This window comes from Rhinatrema bivittatum, chromosome 1 (genome assembly GCF_901001135.1).
Source record: "Rhinatrema bivittatum chromosome 1, aRhiBiv1.1, whole genome shotgun sequence".
Taxonomy (NCBI): domain Eukaryota; kingdom Metazoa; phylum Chordata; class Amphibia; order Gymnophiona; family Rhinatrematidae; genus Rhinatrema; species Rhinatrema bivittatum.
The window spans coordinates 592,069,845-592,085,364 of record NC_042615.1 but is presented as its reverse complement, the minus strand read 5'-3'; the positions used below and the strand labels follow the sequence as shown (position 1 = coordinate 592,085,364).

Below are 15,520 nucleotides of genomic sequence, written 5' to 3'. Positions count from 1 at the left end.
CCCATCCAGACCAAAGCTGTACTCTTGATAGTTTTACTGGCTATATTTGTTTTGAAGTTTCTGCCATTAGTAAAGATTTATTGTGTAAACTCGCTGAATTTGCACAGTGTTGGCAGGAGTGGAGTCTCCCCTTAACTAGTGAATTGAAGTGTAAACTTACCAGTTCCACAGAAAGATGGAGTCTCTGTGAAGTTTGATTTACTGGTGTTTCTACCCAAGTTACTTTCTCAAACCACATACAGCAGTCATTTCCCAAGCCTTACAACAAGGAAACTGTTTGTTTGTTGTGCTACTGCAGGCATGGGTAGTTGCTTACAGGGGTCAAATTTTGAAGGCACCATCCTTTCCCCATACCTGGGAACTCATTTCTCCCCTTCAGGCAGCAAAGAGGGAAAGGGGCTGGAGAAGGGAGCGCACCAGTTGTTTTCTGCTTTGCAGTCTCTGCTCCAACTTCATCCCCTCACCTCCTGTCTCCACAGGAAGTGGGGGACAGGCAAGGCTGGAGCAGATAGTGTGGACTGGATGGGAGTGGCTAAAGAGAAAGCAAAGTAATTGTTTTCTGTTATGTTTCAGCTCCAGCTTTACATCTCCCTTCCTGTATGAACTGGCAGCATTTGGGAAGAAAGGGGTGGGGGGGGGGGGGGGGATGCAGGATCAGAAAAGCTTAGCCTGCAGTTATCTGATCCCATGACCTGGAACTCGGTTAAGGATAGAATAGGGAAGGAGGTACACCCTGGAGCATGCATCAGGGGGAGGAAGGAATGTGCTGGGGTCAAGAAAAGGTAGAGACAGTATGGCTTAGTGATAGAGGCACAGCAGAGGGGTACGGAGGGTTGGTAGACGAAAGTCTATATGCATTCCACACTCCCAACCCTACCCTGCTAACAGGCCCTGCACAACCAGGTGTGCATATTGTGCATTTGCACGGGGTGGCACACTCGTGGGGGGGGGGGCAGGGGGGGTGGTCGGTGGGCCAGTGGCAGCAGGAGAGGTCGCGGGGCCACCGGCAGAGCTCAACCCGCTGGTGGCTGAAGAAGAAGAGAGGATGCCGGCGGCTGAAGGAGAGGCCATATTTTTGTGTGCGCGTGCGTGCCCGTATATAGCTTCTGCTCCCCCCTGCCCCAAGCAGGAAGGTCGTCGGGCCATGTTGGAGCTCATCTCACCACAGTGTGTGTGTGTGTGTGTGTGTGTGTGTGTGTGTGTGTGTGTGTGTGTGTGTGTGTGTGTGTCTGGAATGTTAACGGGCTTGGTACGTTGATTAAGTGTAAGAAAGTTTTGCCAACTTTTAAGTTGCCACAAGGTATCAGTAGCCTGTTTACAGGAAACCCATCTTTCTGAATTGGAAAGTAAAAAACTAGCGAGAGAATGGGTTCATCTCTGTTATTTCTTGGCAGCCAAGGGGAAAAAAGTGGGAACCAACATTCTTATCCATAAGAAAGTTCAATTCCAGAGGGCACAAGAGATATAAGACCCGGAGGGTAGATTTATGATACTCATTGGGCAGATACAGGGACAGGATATTACTATTTGTAACTTATATGCTCCTAATGAGTAAAATCTTAGTTTTTTTTCTAAGTTAGGGAAGTTACTACCTGTGCACAGTAAAGGAGTCTTATTAATGGCAGGGGATTTTAATTGTGTTCATGATCCTTCTCTAGATAGGACAGTGTCAACTCAGCCTGTGAGGAGGGTGAAGGAAAGAGGTATCCCTTATCTCTGTAAAGAATTGTCATTGAGTGTTGTGTGGCAGCTTTTGCACCCTGACGTCAAAGAATTCACTCATGCTTCCAGGGCACATAAGTCTATGTCTAGGATAGATTACATTTTAGTTTCCCATGGGTTTTTTCCAAAGGTAATTTGGGTGGATATAGAATTGGCTGTGATATCAGACCACTCTTTAATCTGGGTGGTCTTTCAGCTTGGGGAGGAATGAAGAGGAGAAAGGTTCTGGAAATTTCCCTCTTACTTAAGGGGAGAGAATGATTTTCAGGCCTTCCTATGCAAAAAATGGGCTGAATTTGAAAATTATAATACAGAGCACATGGCTCCCCGATGCAGTATTGGGCAACCAGTAAACCAGTTTTAAGAGGAGAAATAGTCTCATATGCTATGGGACGGAACTCCCAAATGAATAAATCAATCCTTCAACTAGAAGAAAATAACAAAGAAATGTTTAGCAGCTCAGAACACTAGGAAAAATAAGGAAGAGTATGTGAACACATTAACATCTTTAAATGCAATCATACACCAAAGAACGCAACGGATGTTGCAGCGCACAGAACACAATTTCTTTCGCTTTTGGCAATAAAGGAGGGAACTTTTGGCCAATACAGTAAAGGTCTGGAGGGGGAAAACATTTATTGAACGACATAAGAATAAGCAGGGCACCACTGTCACAAAAAGTGCAGATATCTGTGAAGTATTTTGGCATTTCTATGAAGCCTTATATTCTGAGGGCAAGGAGCTCAAGAGGAAAAAGTCAATTTTTTTCGAGGCCTGCAGGTGCCCCAAATTTCAGAACAACAGTTGGAATTCTTGAACAGGCCTATACAGTCTTATGAGATTTTAAATGTCATAAAATATAGTAAATCCTATAAGGCCCCAGGACCTGACAGATTTTCCTATAATTACTATAAGATTCTTAGTCAATATATTGTGCGACCTAAGAACTTTTTTTTTTTTTGGAAGCTTTGTAACTGGATGCTTTTCCAGAAGATTTCAATAAAGCTTACATTATAGTTCTGGCCAAACTGGGGGAGGACCCAATTGCTCCCGCCTCTTATAGGCCCATATCTCTTTTAAATTGTAACTTAAAGATTAGCGTTAAAATTCTAGCTGACCGGTTGGGTTTAAACTTTCCCTCTCTTATGTCTAAGAATCAAGTAGGATTTGTCAAAGGCAGAAGCGCCATTACACATATGGTTAAACTGATCATTGCCATGTCTCTATGTAAAAGATGTCGCATCCCCTTGGTAATTGTAGGCTTCAACTCTGAGAAAGCCTTTGATTGGGTCTCATGGGAGTATATGTTCTCCATGTTGCGAAGGTTTGATTTCAAGGAAATATAGCCCAATATATAACTTTATAGGTCGCCAAACTCTAATATTCTAGCTAACTGCTTTAAATCGTCTGATTTTCCTGTGAATACGGGTGTGAGACAAGGCGGTCCCCTATTACCTTTACTGTATATTTTGTCAATTGGCCCCTTATTACGAAAAATTGATAATGATATTTCAATAGGTGGCTTTACCCGTAGAAGATATTCGTTTAAAATTGCTGCCTTTGTGGATGATGTTTTTGTTTTTCTTACGGAACCCAGAAAGTCTCTTTTAAAAGTGCTCCATCATCAAAGTGCATTTGGGAATTTGTAGGATTGAAGATTAATCAGGAAAAGCCTGAGGTGTTGGAGGTCTTTGGTGCCCTAGAAGAGGGGGGGGGGGCTCGGGATTCCCCTGAAGTGGGTAGAAAAGAAAATGAAGTATTTTGTGATTAAAATCATGATAGACATAGGACAAATTTATGCAGCTCATGTGGCCCCATTAATGAAAATTTGATAAAGTCCCTTAGTCACTGAAGAGCACTAGCGTTATCATTATTGGGCAAAGTCCAGCTGTTAAAAATGATTATAATTCCCAAATGGTTGTATGTTCTACATATTTTTACCATTTGGTTGAGAAAAAAGATCGGAGGGAAATCAATTTACATATCAGACTATTTTTGTGGAATGGGAAAAAAGCAAGAATACCTTTAGACATATTAATTGCTCCCATTACAGCTGGAGGGGTGAAATGCCCTGCAATTATATAACTTAGCTTGCATGATGTGGCATATTGTGGATTAACTGTTTGACACTTCAGTGCACTCTCTCACGTCTCCATTGCAAGATCGGTTAGGCCCTCTATCGTTAAAGTCCCTGCTTCAGATTCCAGATTGAGAGGTACCCAACGAAGTAAAGGATCTTTTAATTGTGCAATCTTGCCGAAAGGCTTGGCACCTTCTATGTGACCTTACACAAATGCCAAGCAGAATGACCTCATTCATTTCTCTATCTGGGAATCCATTTTTTAGGGCAGGGCTAGATAACCCTATTTTACAACCACAACTCCAACTGGCTTGAAGAGCCCCTGCGATTCACCCTCCATAACTGCCCCACTAGAGCCACCCACAAAGGCACCCTTTACACCCCTTCCTTAAGAACGCCCACCTCTCCTCTATGAGGGAATGAGCCCTTTCAGTTGCAGGTCCCAAACGCTGGAATGCTCTACCAGCTGAACTTCGCACTGAGCCCTGCCTGTACAAATTTAGGAAAAAATTAAAGACCTGGCTCTTCAACCAGGCATTCCCAGCATAATCCTCCTCTACCCTATCTCCCTTTTTATTTTATTCCCATTTTATGCTATTCTACTTCAACTATTATTATAATGTTACCTATTTTCTATTCTCTGCTATATACTTACATAATGTTATTCTCCCTGGTATTGCCACCCACTAAGTTTTATCGCTCCTACTGCTTTCCCTATTTAGCTTTTCTCGTTCTGTGGCTCCCCCCATCCCTGTTCCATGTATTTCTCTTAGTTCAATGTAAACCGATATGATGTACCCACGAATGTCGGTATAAAAAAGTTGTTAATAAATAAAAATAAATAAAATTTTCATGGTTTGGAATGGGAAGGGTCTTAGGCTTCTTTGACAATTATTTATTGAGGATTCCACGGTTTTACATAGTTTTCAAGAGCTCCAAATTCAGTTTCACTTAGCACATAAGGATTTTTTTGCATACTTTCAGGTTAGACACTATGCCCTTGATTATATAAAAACAAACCCGGAAATACAGAATATTAGCTCCTTGGAGGCTATACTGTGTAGTAGCTCCAGAAAGAAAAATTCCTGTGCTAGGTTTTCTAGGGTGTTGCAGTCAATCAAAAAATATGGTGAATAAATGGAACAGATGGACAGACTTCCCTTTATTGTTGCAAGAGCTAAGGAACTGTTTTCAGAATATAAATAAAAACACTGAAAATGTACTGTTGCGAGAGATGCAATATAAGTTTTTGAATCAAGCTTATATATATATCACAAATGAGTGTGTTTCAGGCAAAGTTGTGTTCCTCCCCAACCTGTTAAAAATGTGGCCTTCAAAAGGAGATTTTATACATAGTTTTTGGGGTTGCCACAAAATCTACCCTTTTGGGGGGTGGTCCAGGAAGGTATTGAGAAAATCCTTAAGAGGTCTCTTTCATCTCATTCTAAGGTATATCTTTTTGGGATTTATGGGGATAAATCCCATAGCCAAAAAAAATATCTTCACTTCATGGGTCATGAATGCCAGTCCAAAGTATGTGCAATGGGAAGCACGTATGATAAAGTTACTCACATTTGAATACTTATCCGCCAAAAACCTTTTGGAAAAAGGTTATGAATGTTATGTTGCGGGCATGGGAAGGTTTCTTCACCTATTTACCCTCATCTGTGCGAAGTTCAATCCTTAGTCTTTAGTTTATAGGTCTGCCAGAATTTGACCTGTCCTAGATGGGGTTTTTCAAGGTCTTTTTCAAAGTTTTTCAACATTCTCGAGATCATTATTCTTTGATTTCCTTATTCGGAATATTAGCACTATGGAATTTTGAATCTGTGTACTGAGAGGGGTAGATTTTCGGGGAGTACGATACATGTGTACTCCCCGAAAACCTACCCCAAACCCCTCCTGCGCACGCCGAGCCTATTTTGCATAGGCTCGGTGGCGTGCGCAAGTCCCGGGGTTTGCATGGAGGGGCGTGTCGGGGGCGTGCCGCGAGTGACGCGGCGTTTTGGGGGCGTGCTGCGAGTGACGCGGCGTTTTGGGGGCGGGCCCGGGGGCATGGCGCCGGCCCGGGGGTGTGGTCGAGGCCTCCGGACCAGCCCCCAGGTCGGGTGATGGCGCACCAGCAGCCCGCTGGCTCGCACAGATTTACGCCTGCTTTCCGCAGGCGTAAATCTGCCAACAAAGGTAGGGGGGGGGGGTTTAGATAGGGCCGGGGGGTGGGATAGGTAGGGGAAGGTGAGGGGAGGTGGAAGGAAAGTTCCCTCCGAGGCCGCTCCGATTTCGGAGCGGCCTCGGAGGGAACAGGCAGCACGCGCTGGGCTCGGCGCGCACAGGTTGCATAAATGTGCACCCCCTTGCGCGCGCTGACCCCGGATTTTATAAGACACGCGCGGCTACGCACGTATCTTATAAAATTGTACCATTGTTACAATTACAATTTGAACAATGGTGCTTTTCTGCACCATTGTTCAAATTGTAAAGTTTATTGCACCCCTGTTTCTTGTGAACCAGCATGATGGGACTACCGTCTTGAATGTTGGTATATAAAAAAACTTAAATAAATAAATAAATGTTGTCCTAAAGATACAGTAGAAAATCAGTTAGGGGATTTACAGGTCCAATTAGATGACTTGAGAAAAGAGATTAAATTATTTAAGATTAACAAATTTAGACGTGATGAAAGGGATTACACGGGTGGCTATGTCTACCCGTGGATGAATGTGAATAGAAAGAAGGGTTTTAAAAAACGAGGGGATTTCTCATCCTCAGATGATTCGGGGGATGATGTTGGTCAAAACACAGTGAAAAATAAACTAGATTCCCGACATGTCCATTTTAAGGAAACTGCAACTGAGAATAGAGAGGAACAGTCTTCCTCGTCTTTTTTAGGCGCTCGGACCCAAGGCAACAAAAATTCAAAAACGTTTCGTACACAAAAAAAACACACGCACGCAGACAAATTACAATTTACGCCATTGAGATTAAATCCAGATAGGGCTGTGAGGGATACATTGGATAATCATAAAAATGGCTGTGAAGCCGTTGTGAATTTATCCTCTAAACAACTCTCTACTTCTATGATTAGTGTATTGGACAAAGGGTTTTCTTTCGTTCCGTTTTCTAGATATGATCCCTTTCAGACACGTATTGAGCTTCAAAAATTTTTTCGTAGACTCCATATTAGAGAGTTTTTTGGACCGAGAGATTATATCCCTGATAAAAATGCTTTGTTTAAATCTTCGGGGTGGTCTCCACCTTCACCCCTAGTACTTTGATTCAGGCATTTGAAACTTTGGTTTTGAATGATTTGGAAAATTTGGATAAAACTGGGGAAGTTCCAGCGTATAATTTGTCTAAGGATGAATGGTTATCCTTGAAAGAATTACAGAATGATAGCTCCATTAAAATTGTTTCAGCGGATAAAGGAGGTGGAATTGTGGTTTTAGATGAAGTAAACTATGATTGTGAGGTGCTTAGACAGTTAGAAGATACTGAATATTACACAGCATTAGACACTGACCCTACCCATGATATTCATATGCGGATTAATAATATTTTACAGGTGGCTTTTAAAGATAAGATCATTTCTGGCAAAGAGTTTAATTATCTTACAGTAGTTTGTCCGTGTATTCCACATTTTTTTATCTTGCCAAAAATTCATAAGTCCCTTGTTTCTCCGCCGGGTCGGCCTATAGTGTCAGGCATAGGTTCAATTTTTGAGCCAGTGTCGAAATATTTAGATAAGATCTTACAACCTCAGGCACTTCTTATTCCTTCTTATATAAAGGATTCCATCCATTTTCTTAATCAATTAAAGTTATTGCCTAAGGTTGAATCAGACTGGCTTTTGGCTACAGCAGATATTACTGCCCTTTATACTAACGTTCCACAGTCTGCCGCCCTTGGTATTATCAAAGATTTACTCGGCTCTATGGATTTTTCAGAGAACAAATTACAATTTTTGTTGACTATAGCAGAGATTACACTTTTCAATAGTTACTTCTCGTATAAGTCTCGATTTTTTCTACAAGTCAAAGGGATCCCCATGGGTTCACCTATTGCGCCCACTTTAGCATGTCTTTATGTGGCTGCATTTGAACAACGAGTAGTTTATTCCTCAAATTGGTATACACAGGTCCTTTGGTGGGGGAGATATATAGATGACGTTTTTGTGGTTTGGAGGGGAGAAGTTGAGGATCTGGAAATATTTTTTCAAGTTATTAATTGTGGTGATTCTAACTTGAAATTTTCAGTAACTATGGACAAACATGCTGTTTCTTTTTTAGATATGAAGGTTTCTTTACAGAATTTTCAGATTATGACCACTGTATACAGGAAACCCACGGATAAAAACACACTTTTACATTCTCGTAGTTTTCATCCGCTGCAATTGAAGAACAACATACCAGTGGGACAGTTCCTTAGATATAGGCGTTTATGTACCTCCACCGATGAATTTAAAATACAATCTGAAAAATTGAATACCAGATTTAAGAACCGGGGTTATTCAAATTCTGTTTTAAAAAAGGCATATAAACGTGCCTTGTTTTCAAACAGAGATAACTTGTTGATTAATTCGCAGAAGGAGCCTCTTTCTCGAATGGTTTGTACCATTCCTTATTCGACTAAGGCTTTACAAATTAAAGAGATTGTTAAAAAGTACTGGCATGTATTATCCCCTTTGAACATTTTTGTTGATGAACCTATTTTTTCTTTGAAAAAACGGAAGAACTTGTGGGATAATTTAAAGCTTAGTGGGAATCAGTATAGTGGAGTAGATTCTGAACGGGGACAATTTGCTTGTGGATCATGTTCCATTTGTGAGCAAGTTTTACCATTGAAAGTGTTTTATCATTCTAATTTGAGTCATCCTTATGTGATTCCTGAATGGTTTACTTGCACTTCTAGTGGCGTGATTTATGTAATCATTTGTCCATGTCAGCTTATTTATATTGGGCAAACTGCTAGAGCTATTAAATTACGCATTGGTGAACATAGAAGTAGGATTCGGTCATGTGTTGAGAATGCCCCATTGGTCAAACACTGGAGTGATAAATGTCACTCGATAGAAGAATTAAAATTCTTTGTTATTAAAAAGATCAAGCTTGAGTTTGGGGGTGATTTATCATCAATTTTAAGACGGGTTGAACAACGTTACATTTTCAACTGGAATACTGTGAGCCCACATGGACTCAATGGTCCAATCGAGTGGGGCGCCTTCATTAAATAATTGTACGGATGGAATTTTAATTCTTGTCGAATTATTTGCTGGTTACTCTTTTGGAGGGGTTTGGAACAGATTTATGACGATTGTTTGATTGGTGATTGTGTGGTTACCATAAGTATCTGTAGCAGCGGATTGATGATGAGTGAATTTATTATGTTCATTAATTGGTAGATGAGGTGGTTGAGGGCTATATATAGAGTAGGCAAGGCATAAGTTGCGCAGAAAGGAGATCCATGCAGAAAGGAAGTGATGATGTCACTTCCGCTTTTTGAAGGTATGTGGTGGTAGCGTTTGTTCAAGTAGTATGTTGTCTTTCCTCTTTTTGTTTAAATCGAATTTTGATGATTGAGAATATTGTTTGTGGTTGCAGTTTCGTGACCAAATTGAAGAATTGAGATAAAGCTTTGATGAAGTTGAAGTGAATTTAAACTCTTTGAGAAATTCGTGATTTGGATACAAATTTTTGTGCGGTCCCTCGTTGGACTCACATGGTAAGGATTTATAGTTAAAGTGATATGTAGTCATTGGTTTTATGTGGGACATGGTAAATGGTTTTGTTTTTGGTTGTTATAGGGATATTAGAAGTTTCCCCTGAGGAAGCCTGCTTGACAGGTGAAACGGAGATCTTCGTTGGGGAGTAGTACCGGGCAGTACTCAAGTGAATCACATTATGGCAGTGACTAATGGAGGAAAGCCGTGGAGTTGAAAACTACGAGAATCTGCACTTATAAGCACTTTAGTAGAATATATGTGAAGATTCAGTTGAGAGATATTTGAAATACATACTGTTTATGATTATATTATATTTATAAACGTTCACTGCCTATATGACATTCATTTTTTTAAATGTGTGGTTGTATATGTATTTAGTGGGGTTGTATTAAGATGTGTCATTCTTAATAAATGTGTGTTTTAAAATTACTTATGTTATATTACTTAAGGTTCTCCTTGTATATGGGGTAATTGTGTATGTTGGGGAACCAATATTTGATTATTTTCCCTCAGTTATTGTATGCCTTGGTGGTTATTGTTTTTGACATAAAGAGTTACTCCTCTACCCTTTCTGTTCTCTCTGTCCTTCCTAAGTTGTAGCCTAGGATGGCCATTTCTCAATCATGTGGCTCAGTGAATCATGTCTCCGTAACAGCAACAATGTCCAAGTCTGCCTCTACCATTAGGTAGAGGCAGACTTGGACATTTTGCTATAGCAAAAATCCTAGACCTGCAGGTCTAGGATTTTTTTGCCCAGACTATGAGTAGAAGGGCTTGTTCCCCATTCTGTGTCTATGGAAAATATCGTTATTGAATACTTTTAAAAAGTAGATAGAGCACATATTTTAATTTAGTAGATAGTAAGTTAAGCATAAACAGTCTTTTTTTTGTTGTTCAAACACAAATATTCATGTACAAGATATGCATTGCCTATGTGTTGAGATAAAGGAGGCCACAGTAATAGAGCAGGTGATGGCTGAAGTCCCATCCCTGACCAAAGCAGTTGATTTAAAAAAATCAGGGATTTGTTTGAGATCAGGCATTTTTACACACTACTACCAGTCCTTTCTAGTTTTATATTTCTGATCATTTATATAACGATACTATACATACACTGTGAATATTTAAAAAAATCAGTACCATTCTACCATAGAGGTGTTCAACTGTAATATGCATTAGGAAAAACACAACTGCCACACCAACAACAGACCACCAAAATTATGGTTAAGCAACACAAAGTAACAGTGCTTTTCTTCAAAAACCATAAAGTGCCGATACTGAAATGCATGGCCATCCTTAGGAGAAAAGAATTAGGGTGATTGCCCAGGACCCTGCACCTTGGGAGGCTGCACTCCCTGCAACCAGCCACAATAACAAAATAATCTTTTCTTTCCCGCCCTCCCTCCCAGTGGGAAGCAACATAAAAAAGCAGCACACTTGCCTGCTGGTGCCTCCTCTGTCACCATCATGACATTGGAAAATCACCAGTGGGGGAAAACAGAGGAAAGAGATAAAAAGCACCAGTGTGGGGGGGGGGGGGGGGGAGGAGGTTGAGCTATAGAGGCCCCACTGGTGCCTGCCTCTCTCTTGCTCACCCAACACAAACATACTAATGCAATCCACTCTCCCCTCTCCATTTCCCCAGATGCTTTTTTTTCTCTCTCTATCCCTCCATGCTGGAGTGCACAAATCAGAGCAGAGAAAAGCTACTGTACTCCATAACCTAATTTCTCTCCTCCTGACATTTCCCAAAGACTAATGCATGGGGGAAAGCCCTGAACAGTACCAGTTTGTTCTTTACACTTAAGGTCCCTCAGTCTTCATAAGGGCTGGTTATTTCTATAGCAAAATAATAATTGTGATCCTCTCTACCTCTATCTGCAAACCATGAAGTCATGTTTTATTTGGATTCAAAAGTAGCAATTAGGTTTTTCTCCGATTTCATATGCTTACCTTCACATTTTTGAGTTGCCTCGTTTTGCTTGTGACCAGCAGGACACCTGCACTCATAAGACCCATCGGTGTTCATGCAATTTCCTCCTTGGCAAAGCCCTGGGATTGCTTGGCATTCATCAACATCTACACAGAGGACACATTGGCAAGATGGAAAAATAAACTCAGACATACAAATCCAGTACATACTTTAACTTATGTTAGGTAATAAAAGGAACACAGCTGCCAACTCTAATCTTTCTGTTGGAAATAGAAAAAGTGAAATTGTTTGATGAATTGAGAGCAAGTTTCTTGCTAGAGTGAAAGCTCATGTTTGGTTTTTATTGCTCAAGGAAATAATTCTGACCACTTCTGAGGAGGCTACCCCTTATGAGCCTGGGTCATATTTATCTCTGTGATCATAAAATGTATTTTCTGGTTAAATTTTTGCATAGTTGGATCCCCATATAAGCAAGGAGAAGTAGCATTTGCACCAAAAATTATTTTTAAACTGATTTAATCCTACTGCTTTGAGTGTGGTTTCAATGAAACTGTCTCCTTAATGGGGGTTGCATGGCTGGGATATCCAGCTGATATTGTTTCCTAATTAATTATTTAATACATCCAAATTCTTTGCATAGATTTTCAGTCTGGGCCTAAAAATGAAGACAGGGCCATCCTCAACTAATGGCTAAGACCTTTCACTTCATTTTAGACAAAAAAGAGATTTAAAAAAATTAGGAAATATTTTTTTTACAGAAAGGGTGGTGGAAGCCTAAAATACCCTACTGGAAGAGGTGGTGAAGACGAGAACAGTAACGGAATTCAAAAGGGCATGGAATGCACAATGAGGTCCCATAGTGGCTAAATAGAAGACAGAAATTAAGAACCAATAAAGTATACTGTGGTAACTTTCAGTGTAACATTTTTTGCATGGGATAACTTACATGGAGCAGTAGCTACAACCCCAAACATCTGCTGGTCAGATTACATGTACCATTTTGGTCTTTATCTGCCATTATTGACTATTTTATTATTTTAAAAAACTCCCACAAATTCTAATTTAATTGAGACCAAAGATTACAAGTCAAGTATTTTGTAATAAAAAGGACACATGCCTAGATAAAAATACTGTGATTTATGGCTGGTCCCTTCATTTCATTAGGTCTATTACTGAGAAAGTGATAATAGTTTTATTTTACAAATTGAAACATAACTTTAAAAAGCCTTTGTTTTTATTACCACACAGCAATTTCAAAAGATCCATATTTTATATATTACCAACTGAGAAAACATCATGTTTAAGTTCATATCTGTAACCTCCAGCTATTACTGTAGCTACACTCACAAAAATGATTTTAAAAAATAGGATACAGTGACTTCATTACGAGTTACAGCTGGATTACAAATCACAACAGCCATATAAGATAATTCTGAATTTTGTAACCAATGGAAAAGCAAGAAAAACAAGAACCAATATTTGAAAGAAAGAAAGTAATAAGTTATGCAGTTCAACTGAAGCAAAAAATAATATAGCAGTCCTTTCATGCTTCATCCAGATTTGCTAGTGCAGACTGACATCCAATTGTTCTCAAAATTCTTTGTAGGGCATGCTTACCATACACTTAACTCACAACACAACATATGTTCATTCCTCATCATCAAAAGAATACATAGGGGCGGATTTTCAAAGGGTTATGCACGTATATTACACGCGTAACCCCGAAAACCCACTCCTGCGCGCGCCAAGCCTATTTTGCATAGGCTCAGCGAAGCGCACAAGCCTCAGGACGCACGTATGTCCTGGGGCTTTGAAAAAGGGGCAGGAAGGGGGCGGGGAATGGGTGGGGCGGTCCGGGGCGGGGCCGGAGCCTCCAGGCACAGCGGCCATTTGTTGTTGTGCCCGGGATCGCGGACCGGCCATTGGCCAGCCTGCGCAATCCACGCCTGCCCAGAGGCAGGCACAACTTATAGGATAAAGGTAAGGGGCGGCGTTTTAGGTAGGGCTGGGGGGCGGGTTAGGTAGAGGAAGGGAGGGGAAGGTGGGGGGGTGGAAGGAACGTTCCCACCAAGGCTGCTCCGAATCGGAGCGGCCTCGAAGGGAACGGAGGAAAGCTGCGCGGCTCGGCGCGCACAAGTTGCACAATTGTGCACCCCCTTGCTTGCGCCGACCCTGGATTTTATAACATGCGCGCGGCTGCGTGCACATGTTATAAAATCGGGTGTACATTTATTTATTTATTTTTGGTTTTTATATACCGGGAGTTCCTGTATACAATACATATCACTCCGGTTCACATTTAACAGAGTTAACTATCGCCGGGGAGGCGGTTTACATGGAACATATCGAATAAAACGGATAATCTATAGTAAAGTACAAACTATTATGAAACACAACTTAGAACACAACTTTGAACATATAACTGATGCAATATAAACAATAGATTATTGCTGTGAGAAGTTTTTAGTTTTTTACATTTGTGTGCGCCAGGATGTGCACACAAATGTGTGCACATCCTGGCGCACACAAATGTGCACACAGATGCACACAAATGCACACAAATGCGCACACAGATGTGCACACAAATGTATGCCCGCACGTACCTTTTAAAATCTGGCCCATAGGTTTTAAATCAGTGCCAATAATCTCCATCCAATCATAGCAAAGATGACATGATTCAATACTCGTTCCCTCTGATCTTTCCAAGCTATCGTTTGATGCTGACTTTCTAATAGAATAGTATGTGTTCTTTATTTTGTGAAAGTATCAGTCCTAGACTACGCAAAATACCTACGTGTTGGTTTCTATACCATAATGAGAATCATTTTCAAACAGCATGTTGCAGGCTGTAATCTGCGGGAACAAATTACCCACAGACTAAGCCACATTTTCAGAGGAGAATTATGTGCACAAGTTTGCTTTGAACATTTGCAAGTTGTCCAGTGCACGTATACCCATATGGCAGAAGTTATACTTGTTCCACAGCAGGCGTAACATACTTAAAAAAAAAAAAATCAACAGTATACATATTAGAGATGTACAGAGGTAAAAATTTTCATGTGGTTCATTTGTTTTTCAGGTCAACAAAATGTGTTTGTTTCATTTCAAACAAAAAAAAAAGTTGTTTATTCATTCCATTTGTACATTAATTTCCCATTAAAGCCAATGGCAGAAGCAATGCAGCTTATTTTGGGCTCCAAAATTGTGATTTCCTAATGAATTCTAATAAAACTTGTGCACAAATTTCATTAGAAGAGTAACGAGCACTCAAAGGTACCATGATTGTCTCAAAATGCCACCAAAAGTAGCATGAATAGCTCAATGCACTGTAAAGGGGAAAAAAAACAGTACCAGAAGTGACAAGAATTCTCCAAAGCAACTTGAAAGCAGCAAAGAAGCAGCAATAACAGCCCAAGGCTTCAAAAGAGGAGCAAAGGGCACTAACAACACTGGCATGAATACCCTAAAGCAGCACAAGAGGGGGAAAAGTGGCACCAAGACCGTCATGAAAGCAAGGGTTGCAGAAAAATGCCAAGAAACCAACATAGGGTCAAAGCAGCAGGAAGAGTGGCTTGAAGACCCCAACGCACCATGAGAGGTGCAAAGCAGCTGCCTACAGAGGCAACACCGCAAGGTTCCAAATGAGGGGAAGGGTTTCTTTTGGCTCAGACAGAGCTTTAGAAACACGTAACCTCTCTGTAAGATCAAGCATCAGGGGTATGACAGTAAGCACAGCGGCAAAATCCACAATGGAACCAGCAGTGACAGGAGGTTTCCTTGGCACCATGAGAGATAATTCTGAATAAGACATTAAAATCGTCGGCTCAGTGTGCTGCGGCAGTCAAAAAAGCAAACTGAATGGTAGGAATCATTAGGAAGGCAATGGTAAATATAATGGAAAATGTCATAATGCCTTTGTATGGCTCCAATTGCTGTGTGCAATTCTGGACACTGCATCTCAAAAAAGATATAGTTGCACTGGAAAAGGTACAGAAAAGGGAGACCAAAATGATAAAGGGGATGGAATGGCTCCCCTATGAAGAAAGGCTAAAGAGGTTAAGGATGT

The 15,520-nt window shown here is 40.7% G+C and overlaps 1 protein-coding gene across 1 annotated transcript in view; it reads right to left on the bottom strand.

Moving 5' to 3' along the window:
- Positions 1-15,520, bottom strand: part of FBN2 (fibrillin 2) — a 596,571-nt gene that overhangs the window by 422,659 nt on the left and 158,392 nt on the right. Inside the window, exon 7 of the mRNA XM_029619106.1 lies at positions 11,475-11,600. Within this exon, the coding sequence (XP_029474966.1) occupies positions 11,475-11,600 (126 nt within the window). The remainder of the gene's footprint in view (positions 1-11,474; positions 11,601-15,520) is intronic.